Source organism: Argopecten irradians, chromosome 5, assembly GCF_041381155.1.
Source record: "Argopecten irradians isolate NY chromosome 5, Ai_NY, whole genome shotgun sequence".
Taxonomy (NCBI): domain Eukaryota; kingdom Metazoa; phylum Mollusca; class Bivalvia; order Pectinida; family Pectinidae; genus Argopecten; species Argopecten irradians.
Window position 1 is genome coordinate 20,574,202 of NC_091138.1, and position 12,837 is coordinate 20,587,038.

A 12,837-nucleotide genomic window follows, 5' to 3' on the forward strand; every position below is an offset into this window, starting at 1 on the left:
CTCAGAAAGTACTGAAAGGATCATTCTCAAGGTTCATATATAGTATGTAGTAAAAGTTTGAAAAGCAGGGAAAAGATCCCTCTTTCTGTTGTCAGACATAGATCATTCTTTGGTGGGCGCCAAGATCCCTCTGGGATCTCTTGTTTACTCTAAAATACTGAAAAATAACAAAAATTCAAATGGGGCAAAAAAGTAAGCACACGGACCCCCAATTTTTCTTGATTTAGAAAGAACTACCGTTTCCCTATTGATATGCAAAATAATAACAAAAGTTTAATACCAGAACTTTTTAGCCCACCATCATCAGATGGTGGGCTATTCAAATCGCCTTTCGTCCGTGGTCCGTGGTCCGTCCGTCCTTCCGTCCGTCCGTCCGTCCGTCCTTCCGTCCGTCCGTCCGTCCGTCCGTCCGTCCGTCCGTCCGTTAACAATTCTTGTTACCGCTATTTCTCAGAAAGTGCTAAAGGGATCTTTTTCAAATTTCATATGTAGGTTCCCCTAAGACCCTTGTTGTGCATATTGCATTTTGGGACCGATCGGTCAACAAGATGGCCGACAGGCGGCCATCTTGGATTTTGATGGTTAAAGTTTGTTACCGCTATTTCTCAAAAAGTACTGAAGGGATCTTTCTCAAATTTCATATACAGGTTCCCCTAGGGCCCTAGTTGTGCATATTGCATTTTTGGACCGATCAGTGAACAAGATGGCCGACAGGCGGCCATCTTGGATTTTGATAGTTAAAGTTTGTTACCGCTATTTCTCAAAAAGTACTGAAGGGATCTTTCTCAAATTTCATATACAGGTTCCCCTAGGACCCTAGTTGTGCATATTGCATTTTGGGACCGATCGGTGAACAAGATGGCCGACAGGCGGCCATCTTGGATTTTGATAGTTAAAGTTTGTTACCACTATTTCTCAAAAAGTACTGAAGGGATCTTTCTCAAATTTCATATATACAGGTTCCCCTAGGCACCCTAGTTGTGCATATTGCATTTTTGGGACCGATCGGTGAACAAGATGGCCGACAGGCAGCCATCTTGGATTTTGATAGTTAAAGTTTGTTACCGCTATTTCTCAAAAAGTACCGAAGGGATCTTTCTCAAATTTCATATATAGGTTATCCTAGGGCCCTAGTTGTGCATATTGCATTTTGGGACCGATTGATGAACAAGATGGCCGACAGGTGGCCATCTTGGATTTTGATAGTTAAAGTTTGTTACCGCTATTTCTCAAAAAGTACCGAAGGGATCTTTCTCAAATTTCATATATAGGTTTTCCTAGGGCCCTAGTTGTGCATATTGCATTTTGGGACCGATTGATGAACAAGATGGCCGACAGGTGGCCATCTTGGATTTTGATAGTTAAAGTTTGTTACCGCTATTTCTCAAAAAGTGCTGAAGGGATCTTTCTCAAATTTCATATACAGGTTCCCCTAGCACCCTAGTTGTGCATATTGCATTTTGGGACCGATCGGTGAACAAGATGGCCGACAGGCAGCCATCTTGGATTTTGATAGTTAAAGTTTGTTACCGCTATTTCTCAAAAAGTACCGAAGGGATCTTTCTCAAATTTCATATATAGGTTATCCTAGGGCCCTAGTTGTGCATATTGCATTTTGGGACCGATTGATGAACAAGATGGCCGACAGGTGGCCATCTTGGATTTTGATAGTTAAAGTTTGTTACCGCTATTTCTCAAAAAGTACCGAAGGGATCTTTCTCAAATTTCATATATAGGTTTTCCTAGGGCCCTAGTTGTGCATATTGCATTTTGGGACCGATTGATGAACAAGATGGCCGACAGGTGGCCATCTTGGATTTTGATAGTTAAAGTTTGTTACCGCTATTTCTCAAAAAGTGCTGAAGGGATCTTTCTCAATTTTCATATACAGGTTCCCCTAGGATCCTAGTTGTGCATATAGGATTTTGGGACCGATCGGTAAACAAGATGGCCGACTGACGGCCATCTTGGATTTTGATAGTTAAAGTTTGTTATCGCTATTTCTCAGAAAGTACTGAAGGGATCTTTCTCAAATTCCATGCATAGGTTCCCCTTGTACCCTAGTTGTGCATAGGACTGATGCGTAATGCCTTTCGGGACTGATCGGTAAACAAGATAGGCAACCGGCCGCCATCTTAGATTTCATTGTTGAAGTTTGTTACCACTATTTCTTAGAAAGTACTATAGCGATCTGTCTCAAATTTTATATGTAGTGTGTTTGAAAAAGTTTGAAAAGCAGGGAAAAGATCCCTCTTTCCATTGTCAGACATTGATCATTCTTTGGTGGGCGCCAAGATCCCTCTGGGATCTCTTGTTCTATAAAGGGTTAAATTTGGCAAAAATGGCTGAAAATGGTGCATTTCGTAGCTCAAAATTAAGGGGTAGGGGTAGCATATGTTGTTATTCTGAGAAAAAATATTAGTCTAATTGATCAAAACTGATATATTTTTAAAGAAGACTACTAGAAAATTAATTCTACAAAAATTCATTCATATCAAACACCTCATTAGGAAATTATGGCTTTAATCGCTATCTCATATGGTCAAAATGGCAAAATTCCCATAAAATCCAACATTTTGTCAACTAGGTGTCTTCGAGTGATAAAAGCTCAAAAACGAGCACACGGACATATGTTTTTTCTTCCATTTTCTTTTAAGGTACGAACTCCTTTTTCCAAAAATCTATATGAGAAAAAAAGTTTAATACAAGAAAATTTTGACTTCTCAGAGGTGTACACCCTTAATGAAACAATTCTTCAATTAAGTTCCTAAACATTTGATACATTGAAGAAATCACTTGACATATATATGAAGTTTAAGGAAATGCTGTCACTATTTATTTCTGAAGATCATCAACATGTAATAGTGTTTTCCTATTACAGTAAAACTCACTTGTGTGGAACACGGTTGAATCAAGTACATTGGATGAGTCCAATATTTCAATAAGTCCCGATTTTTTCCATCTTTATATTAGTAAATACAGCATGGATGAATCGAACACGATTGAATGGGTTATTGTGGTTGAATTGAATACATTTTGTGGTCCCTTCCTTCTAAAATATACCAAAATTTCCTTTTTTGTGTCAAACATTCCGATGGCACACTGTCTCAGGTAAAAGTCTAGTATCGGTCTGATTGACTGAACATGACTGATCAACTGTAACAGTGCTAAGAAATCTACTTTTCTTGTTATGTTAGCCTATCTTAAACCAATATGTGTGTAAAAACCAACCTGGAAACAGTCGATTCATTGATCAGTACAACTTAGACATCAGGTCTTCGTGAACAGTAAAACACAGACGAGTCAAACCTTGGATAAGACAAATATTTTGCCTGGTCCTGCTGACTTTAACTTATCTGGGTTTTACTGTAGTTTTGATTTATAAGTCTTTCGCATGTGTTATTTTTGTTGTGGACATTTATGTATTTTACACAGATATAGCTCAATTAATACATTTTTACAAATACAGCCAAAATACAAGAAAACAAGGCCATCCAAGATGCCAAGAAAAGAAAGGAGTTTCAGTTCCTTAAGGACCAGATGGAAGCTGACTTACAGGTGACTTAATTATAGAAATCGGACTAAATGTAAAACAGAAATCAGACTAACTGTAAAACAGAAATCAACTAAATGTAAAACAGAAATCAACTAAATGTAAAACAGAAATTGAACTAACTGTAAAACAAAAAACGAAAGGAACAATATTATATTATCATGATTGGCCATTATAGTTTTATCAACTATTTTCCTTACTGGTTTCTACATACAGTAAAGAAGATACATATATTTTAAGATATTTCTGTTGTACACTTGAGATCATTGTAAAATATCTTCATGTATATAATGTCCAACCTTATAAAGATAAGATAACAAAAAGGAATGATGATTACTAAAGAAGTGAAAATAGCATGAAAGTAAACATCCTCAATTACAGAGACGAGCTGATGTTAAAGAACAGGTAAAACAAGACGATAAATTGATGATCGCCAGGGTCACGAAACAGGAGGAGGCCATGACACAACAGGAGTTAGAGTTAGAAAGGAAAGCAAGGTACTTCTACTAGTGTTCTAATAAAAGTTAGATAAAGGAAAGCAAGGTACTTCTACTAGTGTTCTAATGAAAGTTAGATAAAGGAAAGCAAGGTACTTCTACTAGTGTTCTAATAAAAGTTAGATAAAGGAAAGCAAGGTACTTCTACTAGTGTTCTAATAAAAGTTAGATAAAGGAAAGCAAGGTACTTCTACTAGCGTTCTAATAAAAGTTAGATAAAGGAAAGCAAGGTACTTCTACTAGTGTTCTAATAAAAGTTAGATAAAGGAAAGCAAGGTACTTCTACTAGTGTTCTAATAAAGGAAAGCAAGGTACTTCTACTAGTGTTCTAATAAAAGTTAGATAAAGGAAAGCAAGGTACTTCTACTAGTGTTCTAATGAAAGTTAGATAAAGGAAAGCAAGGTTCTTCTACTAGTGTTCTAATGAAAGTTAGATAAAGGAAAGCAAGGTACTTCTACTAGTGTTCTAATGAAAGTTAGATAAAGGAAAGCAAGGTACTTCTACTAGTGTTCTAATAAAAGTTAGATAAAGGAAAGCAAGGTACTTCTACTAGTGTTCTAATAAAAGTTAGATAAAGGAAAGCAAGGTACTTCTACTAGTGTTCTAATAAAAGTTAGATAAAGGAAAGCAAGGTACTTCTACTAGTGTTCTAATGAAAGTTAGATAAAGGAAAGCAAGGTTCTTCTACTAGTGTTCTAATGAAAGTTAGATAAAGGAAAGCAAGGTACTTCTACTAGTGTTCTAATGAAAGTTAGATAAAGGAAAGCAAGGTACTTCTACTAGTGTTCTAATAAAAGTTAGATAAAGGAAAGCAAGGTACTTCTACTAGTGTTCTAATAAAAGTTAGATAAAGGAAAGCAAGGTACTTCTACTAGTGTTCTAATAAAAGTTAGATAAAGGAAAGCAAGGTACTTCTACTAGTGTTCTAATAAAAGTTAGATAAAGGAAAGCAAGGTACTTCTACTAGTGTTCTAATAAAGGAAAGCAAGGTACTTCTACTAGTGTTCTAATAAAAGTTAGATAAAGGAAAGCAAGGTACTTCTACTAGTGTTCTAATGAAAGTTAGATAAAGGAAAGCAAGGTTCTTCTACTAGTGTTCTAATGAAAGTTAGATAAAGGAAAGCAAGGTACTTCTACTAGTGTTCTAATAAAAGTTAGATAAAGGAAAGCAAGGTACTTCTACTAGTGTTCTAATAAAAGTTAGATAAAGGAAAGCAAGGTACTTCTACTAGTGTTCTAATAAAAGTTAGATAAATTTTTACTCGGACTTGTATTGTGTACTTAAGAGCTGGGGAGTGGGGGAGGGTGATTTAAATGTAGTTTCACACATGAAAAATATGGTTTTGTATTGTTTTGTGTTTTATGTCTAATAACAGTTTAAGGGTAATTTAATGATGACAGAATTAAGAAAAATTATGGATCTAAGGGGAAAAAATCACTCTATTAGAAGTACATGAATTCCCATAATTGGGCAAAATTGCTCAACCAAGAGATTGAAGGAGTAAACATTGATTGTTGCAGTTAATGTCGGCCAATGGTGTATTTACTATGTTGTATGATAGATTTACATTTGGGGGAATATAAGATGATCTTTAGGGAATACTGTTACCGTGTAACATGCACACCTGCCTACATCTACGCTTTTGGTGTAGTTTCTACGATTTCACACAGTTTTGCAATTGTTTTTCTATGCTCTTTGAAAGTTAAGAAATAAGTAAATAGAAATATTGGCCACGATTTTCGAAAGGTATAACTCTACATGCCAAATGAACGCACCCAGGCATCAATTTTATTGAAACGCTTATATAATGTTTTTTGATACATGCATTCAAAACACTTTCACGGCCATGATGAGAGCATCATGGTTTCAATGCAAATGGCAGCTGTCAGGGTGTCGCTAAATCGAATGTAAATCTCTGCATAAAAGAAAACAAAGGAACTAGACTAAGCCAGTGACATATAACTGAAACATGAAATATCTGTCTTATTCCCAAATAGTCAGAGGTTCACGTATATTACAGTATGCAATCATTTGTAATGGGCACTTCTTTAATTTCTCTTGTGCATGTCTGCATGTTAGGGAGGTGCAAGAGTAAACAGGCACCAATATTTCTTTGACTTAAACACCTCAAAGAAATTATTCTATGTAAATGCAAAAGGACTAATGGTGAATGAAATTAAGCCTAGACCATTAAGCATTTTAGTTTGTTCATGAAATATTGGGTCAAAGTAGTCATCATTTTCTAGATCAATTTGTACTCTCAAGGCCCTGTTATAAAAAGTATAGATAAAAATGATCTGTGAGAAATAAAATTTTAATTTCCTTCTGATGCAATATTTGTATAAGATTTCATAAATGTTTTTCATACAATGATTGGCATTTTTTCTATTCTTTATACAAATGATATTACTTCAAAGATATGTTTCTAAATGAATTACACACACGGGAGGAGGGAACGTCATTAAATGACCCTGGCTGTTAATAGGACTCTTAACATAATAAATCAAACCAAACATTGTTATGAATTTAATATTATAGTGTTAAAACACTCAATGTGGTTGTTATTTGTTCTCAAAATCTTGATGTCATATAAACGTATGGAAAACTACATCTTTTCTTTGAAAACTACACTTTTCTACTCAACGAACTACACTTCACAACAAAAGTAGGTAGGCAGATCTGTAACAAGTATATGGAATGTGGATGGAGAATGATACTATTGATGATTTTGTTTGTGACCAGAGAGGAGTTGATAGAGTACTACAGAGGCCTGAGTGAGGAAGCCGCCCTTAGAGAACAGCGGGCGTTATGGCACATCAAGCGGGCACAGTTAGAACAATCTAGACGGGACTTCCTGCAACAAGATGGCGAACACTGGCGGTCAGAACTGGACAAGTCGTCTATTGTGACAGTATGTTATGAATGTTTATCTTCTTTAAGTTGTAAATATTCATTCTTAACACAGATGAGATAGTATGTTCTAATCTGTAACAAATCCTAGTGCCTGGTCCTAAAAGACTTGCTACAAACAACCCATTTTATTTGGAATCTTTAAGCATGTTCTATAGAACTGTTTGCAGTTGAATATAATGAGCGAAGGATGATTAGCATATACCTAATTTATATAAATTATATTTTTTGTAATTTAATTTCCTCATAATATTGAATACCTGGTGTTGTATTGTTTCTTTCAAATTTGTCTTACTTCTCGTTTTAGGATTCTATTACTGCACAAAAACCAGACAATGTGAGTATCTAATCTCCTGTGTGAGTATCTAATCCCCTGTGTGAGTATCTAATCTCCTGTGTGAGTATCTAATCTCCTGTGTGAGTATCTAATCTCCTGTGTGAGTATCTAATCTCCTTGTGTGAGTATCTAATCTCCTGTGTGAGTATCTAATCTCCTGTGTGAGTATCTAATCCCCTGTGTGAGTATCTAATCTCCTGTGTGAGTATCTAATCCCCTGTGTGAGTATCTAATCTCCTGTGTGAGTATCTAATCTCCTGTGTGAGTATCTAATCCCCTGTGTGAGTATCTAATCCCCTGTGTGAGTATCTAATCTCCTGTGTGAGTATCTAATCCCCTGTGTGAGTATCTAATCCCCTGTGTGAGTATCTAATCCCCTGTGTGAGTATCTAATCTCCTGTGTGAGTATCTAATCCCCTGTGTGAGTATCTAATCTCCTGTGTGAGTATCTAATCTCCTGTGTGAGTATCTAATCCCCTGTGTGAGTATCTAATCTCCTGTGTGAGTATCTAATCCCCTGTGTGAGTATCTAATCCCCTGTGTGAGTATCTAATCTCCTGTGTGAGTATCTAATCCCCTGTGTGAGTATCTAATCCCCTGTGTGAGTATCTAATCTCCTGTGTGAGTATCTAATCTCCTGTGTGAGTATCTAATCTCCTGTGTGAGTATCTAATCTCCTGTGTGAGTATCTAATCTCCTGTGTGAGTATCTAATCCCCTGTGTGAGTATCTAATCTCCTGTGTGAGTATCTAATCTCCTGTGTGAGTATCTAATCTCCTGTGTGAGTATCTAATCTCCTGTGTGAGTATCTAATCTCCTGTGTGAGTATCTAATCTCCTGTGTGAGTATCTAATCTCCTGTGTGAGTATCTAATCTCCTGTGTGAGTATCTAATCTCCTGTGTGAGTATCTAATCTCCTGTGTGAGTATCTAATCCCCTGTGTGAGTATCTAATCTCCTGTGTGAGTATCTAATCCCCTGTGTGAGTATCTAATCTCCTGTGTGAGTATCTAATCCCCTGTGTGAGTATCTAATCTCCTGTGTGAGTATCTAATCCCCTGTGTGAGTATCTAATCTCCTGTGTGAGTATCTAATCTCCTGTGTGAGTATCTAATCCCTGTGTGAGTATCTAATCTCCTGTGTGAGTATCTAATCCCTGTGTGAGTATCTAATCTCCTGTGTGAGTATCTAATCCCCTGTGTGAGTATCTAATCCCCTGTGTGAGTATCTAATCTCCTGTGTGAGTATCTAATCCCCTGTGTGAGTATCTAATCTCCTGTGTGAGTATCTAATCTCCTGTGTGAGTATCTAATCCCCTGTGTGAGTATCTAATCTCCTGTGTGAGTATCTAATCTCCTGTGTGAGTATCTAATCTCCTGTGTGAGTATCTAATCTCCTGTGTGAGTATCTAATCTCCTGTGTGAGTATCTAATCTCCTGTGTGAGTATCTAATCTCCTGTGTGAGTATCTAATCCCCTGTGAGAGTATCTAATCTACTGTGTGAGTATCTAATCTCCTGTGTGAGTATCTAATCCCTGTGTGAGTATCTAATCTCCTGTGTGAGTATGAGTATCTAATCTCCTGTGTGTATCTAATTCCTGTGAGTATCTAATCTCCTGTGTGAGTATCTAATCTCCTGTGTGAGTATCTAATCTCCTGTGTGAGTATCTAATCTCCTGTGTGAGTATCTAATCCCTGTGTGAGTATCTAATCCCTGTGTGAGTATCTAATCTCCTGTGTGAGTATCTAATCTCCTGTGTGAGTATCTAATCTCCTGTGTGAGTATCTATTCTCCTGTGTGAGTATCTAATCCCCTGTGTGAGTATCTAATCTCCTGTGTGAGTATCTAATCTCCTGTGTGAGTATCTAATCTCCTGTGTGAGTATCTAATCTCCTGTGTGAGTATCTAATCCCCTGTGTGAGTATCTAATCTCCTGTGTGAGTATCTAATCTCCCTGTGTGAGTATCTAATTCTCCTGTGTGAGTATCCCTGTGTGAGTATCTAATCTCCTGTGTGAGTATCTAATCTCCTGTGTGAGTATCTAATCTCCTGTGTGTGAGTATCTCTGAATCTCCTGTGTGAGTATCTAATCTCCTGTGTGAGTATCTAATCTCCTGTGTGAGTATCTAATCCCCTGTGTGAGTATCTAATCTCCTGTGTGAGTATCTAATCTCCTGTGTGAGTATCTAATCTCCTGTGTGAGTATCTAATCCCCTGTGTGAGTATCTAATCTCCTGTGTGAGTATCTAATCCCCTGTGTGAGTATCTAATCCCCTGTGTGAGTATCTAATCTCCTGCTGTAGGACTATAACAGCAGGATTTTATATAAAGGACCTCACTACCTCTTTCACGAACAATGGAAATTTGCCCACGAACCAATTTTATTGAAATTAAATGTTATATGTAGCAACATAAATGCAAACCCTTGAAATACGTTTAAAAAATTCAAAAGGTCCCAGGGGCCTGTGCTATGGCCAAATTAAAGCTGCCCAGTAGAGGTGTATGACAGGGTTCCCTTTTTGATCCAAAAGGGTATCAAAATAATGTTTTATGTCATAAAACTGTATTATTTTCTGAAGAGTATAAATAATTACTTATTATGATCACAAATATGTAGGCAAAATGTGACAAATAAAATTTTGGCTACATTTTAAAGACAGAAAATATCGAAATTTTGGGTGTTATTTTCGGCCATGTCAATTATTAACAATGGTGATTCACCCACTTCCATTTTGAGTGCACCAAAAATATTTTCTGAAAAGTTGGCTCATTACCTGACGTAAATATTGTGAAAATTTCAGAAAAATTGACGACCGGTAAATTTGTCGTTTAAAGGTCTTAGTGAGGCAAGGTCTATTTTTAGCAGTATTACACCGTGGTCGCACCACGGTCCTTTTCAATCATAAAATTGAGAAAACAAAGAAAGTAATTTCTTAATCTTATTTAATACTCATTAGTTACATTAAATTTAAAGTAATATATGATTTTATAACCTATATATCGTAGAATAATCAAAATATTGAATCACAATAACAAAGTATTTCGGAATTTTTAGGGCATTATCGTTCACTTTTCAAGCTAGATGATGATTGCAACTGCATTCTCAGAAATATTCTTTTTATTTACAGCTGAAAGGTATATAAAGTAAAATAATAACAAAATCTAGAAAAAAATGGGTGGGAGTAGATTATTATGTAAGAGAATCAAGTTTTTCCCAATTTTTACATATCCAGTATATTAGTACATATATGTATAATGTTGTTGTTTTTGAAAATATTGTGCTTTCAAAGTGTTGGCAATGGCATCAAATCACACCATTACAAGTTTTTGTTTTAAAAAAACATAAACAAATTGATATATGATTTTTTTCGTTCAAAATTGTATTAATTTTGCTATATTAAGTATTTCTTAGCAGTTTAATATATAGATTGTTCAGAACATTTTGTGATCAATCAACTGAAGTTTGATTTCGAGTTTTTGAATTTTTTCAGAATTTTTATGAATTCCATAAAGGTTAACTAAGTGGGTTTTTTTCAGTTAAAAATATAACAGCATCTTTTATGGTTAATGAAACAGTCAAAAGTTTTTGAGGTCCACAGTTTTATTCTTCATAATTAGCTTTGTGTATCGTAAAAACATCATACTATCAATCAAAATGTCATAAGGTTTATCATTTCATGTATTAAATTTTGATTTTATAAGAAATTTGGTTATCACAACATAAATTTTACATGTCAGGGGGATCCAAATAAATTAATCTATACATGACACAAAGCTAAGTAACATACAGTATATGTAATACACTGCATTTAAATGATTTCCAGTTTGATCAGACACTCTCATTTCCTGTTTGACTGTTTCTCCATTATCTCTGTACGATTAATACCATATCCGCCAATTAACATTTTTAGAGATGTTTTTGTCCATAAGGATTACTTCAGAATTACTAATAAAATTCATATAATTCTAAACTCAAAGTCAGTTTATATAGTATGGAATCAAACGGTTTCATCGCCACACACTCTTTACCACAGGGATATACACCATGTACATGTACTGTGATCGAAGCCTTTCCTTTGTGTCTAATACTCAGTAAAGCTGTTTAATTTTCTAATTATATAATAATACTAACATGAAATTCAAATATGATTATTGAAAATAAAGATACAATCACGTTTTGATGATCTACTTACAGATAACGTCTATTATTAAAACTGCTACTTTTAGTTAGTTATTTTGCAAGATTAAAGAAGCATTTGCCATTAATGTATCTAAATCTGAAATGATACATTAATGAGTTTCCCGACCAAATTAAACTTAAAATCTAAAACAATACAATATGTAAAAGTGATGAGATTTACATTTGTTAGCATGAATCAACATAAATGTTAATCTATCAGAAGTGTTAGCCCTTCAAATAATTGAATTACTGTAGGTTTGTAACATGACCCATGTAACCTGGTAACTCCTCCGTCTCAAACCACACAATTACAGAATCCCATTTTAATTACTTTTCACTGTAAATATGCTCTATAATTACAAAATAAATCATTAGAACAGGACATATTAGTGAAGCTACTTCAAATGAAAAACAGCTTATTGTGGTCATAAAACACCCAAATGTTTTGTAATTTTGATTATGTAAAACTTAATTTTTTCTACAAAGTATCACTAAATAAATCAATTTGAAATCATATCAAGCGTTACAGGTGAGTATTGGATTATACATTAATGTTGACACCGTTAGATTCTTGATTAATGATCCAAAATAAGCATATCCATAGCATTATGTAACGTTACTAAAAATAGACCTTGCTATATTATAACCTTTAAACGACAAATTTACCGGTCCACAATTTTTCTGAAATTTTCACAATATTTACGTCAGGTAATGAGCCAACTTTTCAGAAAATATTTTTGGTGCACTCAAACTGGAAGTGGGTGAATCACCATTGTTAATAATTGACATGGCCGAAAATAACACCCAAAATTTCGATATTTTCTGTCTTTAAAATGTAGCCAAAATTTTATTTGTCACATTTTGCCTACATATTTGTGATCATAATATGTAATTATTTATACTCTTCAGAAAATAATACAGTTTTATGACATAAAGCATTATTTTGATACCCTTTTGGATCAAAAAGGGAACCCTGTCATACACCTCTACAGGGCAGCTTTAATTTGGCCATAGCACAGGCCCCTGGGACCTTTTGAATTTTTTAAACGTATTTCAAGGGTTTGCATTTATGTTGCTACATATAACATTTAATTTCAATAAAATTGGTTCGTGGGCAAATTTCCATTGTTCGTGAAAGAGGTCCTTTACATATCGGAAAATGACACTACCTCGGCTGAGGATCAAACTTAAGACCTCTGGCTCACTAGTCTAATGCTCAACCAATCAAGTTTAAGAGTTCTCTCTAGCCAAGAGGTATATTGTTGCTATTACTTACTAGGGTAACTAAACCATTCTTATTATGGCTTTAACAGTGAATAGACAACGTTATATTTATTAATGATACCTTCAATTAATAC

General features: G+C 35.1%; 1 protein-coding gene across 1 annotated transcript in view; it reads left to right on the forward strand.

Annotated features, from left to right (window-relative positions):
- LOC138323171 (gamma-tubulin complex component 6-like) overlaps window positions 1-12,837 on the forward strand; it is a 40,766-nt gene that overhangs the window by 11,405 nt on the left and 16,524 nt on the right. Inside the window, 4 exon segments of the mRNA XM_069267581.1 lie at window positions 3,470-3,558; window positions 3,935-4,050; window positions 6,795-6,963; window positions 7,270-7,299. Of these exon segments, the coding sequence (XP_069123682.1) occupies window positions 3,470-3,558; window positions 3,935-4,050; window positions 6,795-6,963; window positions 7,270-7,299 (404 nt within the window).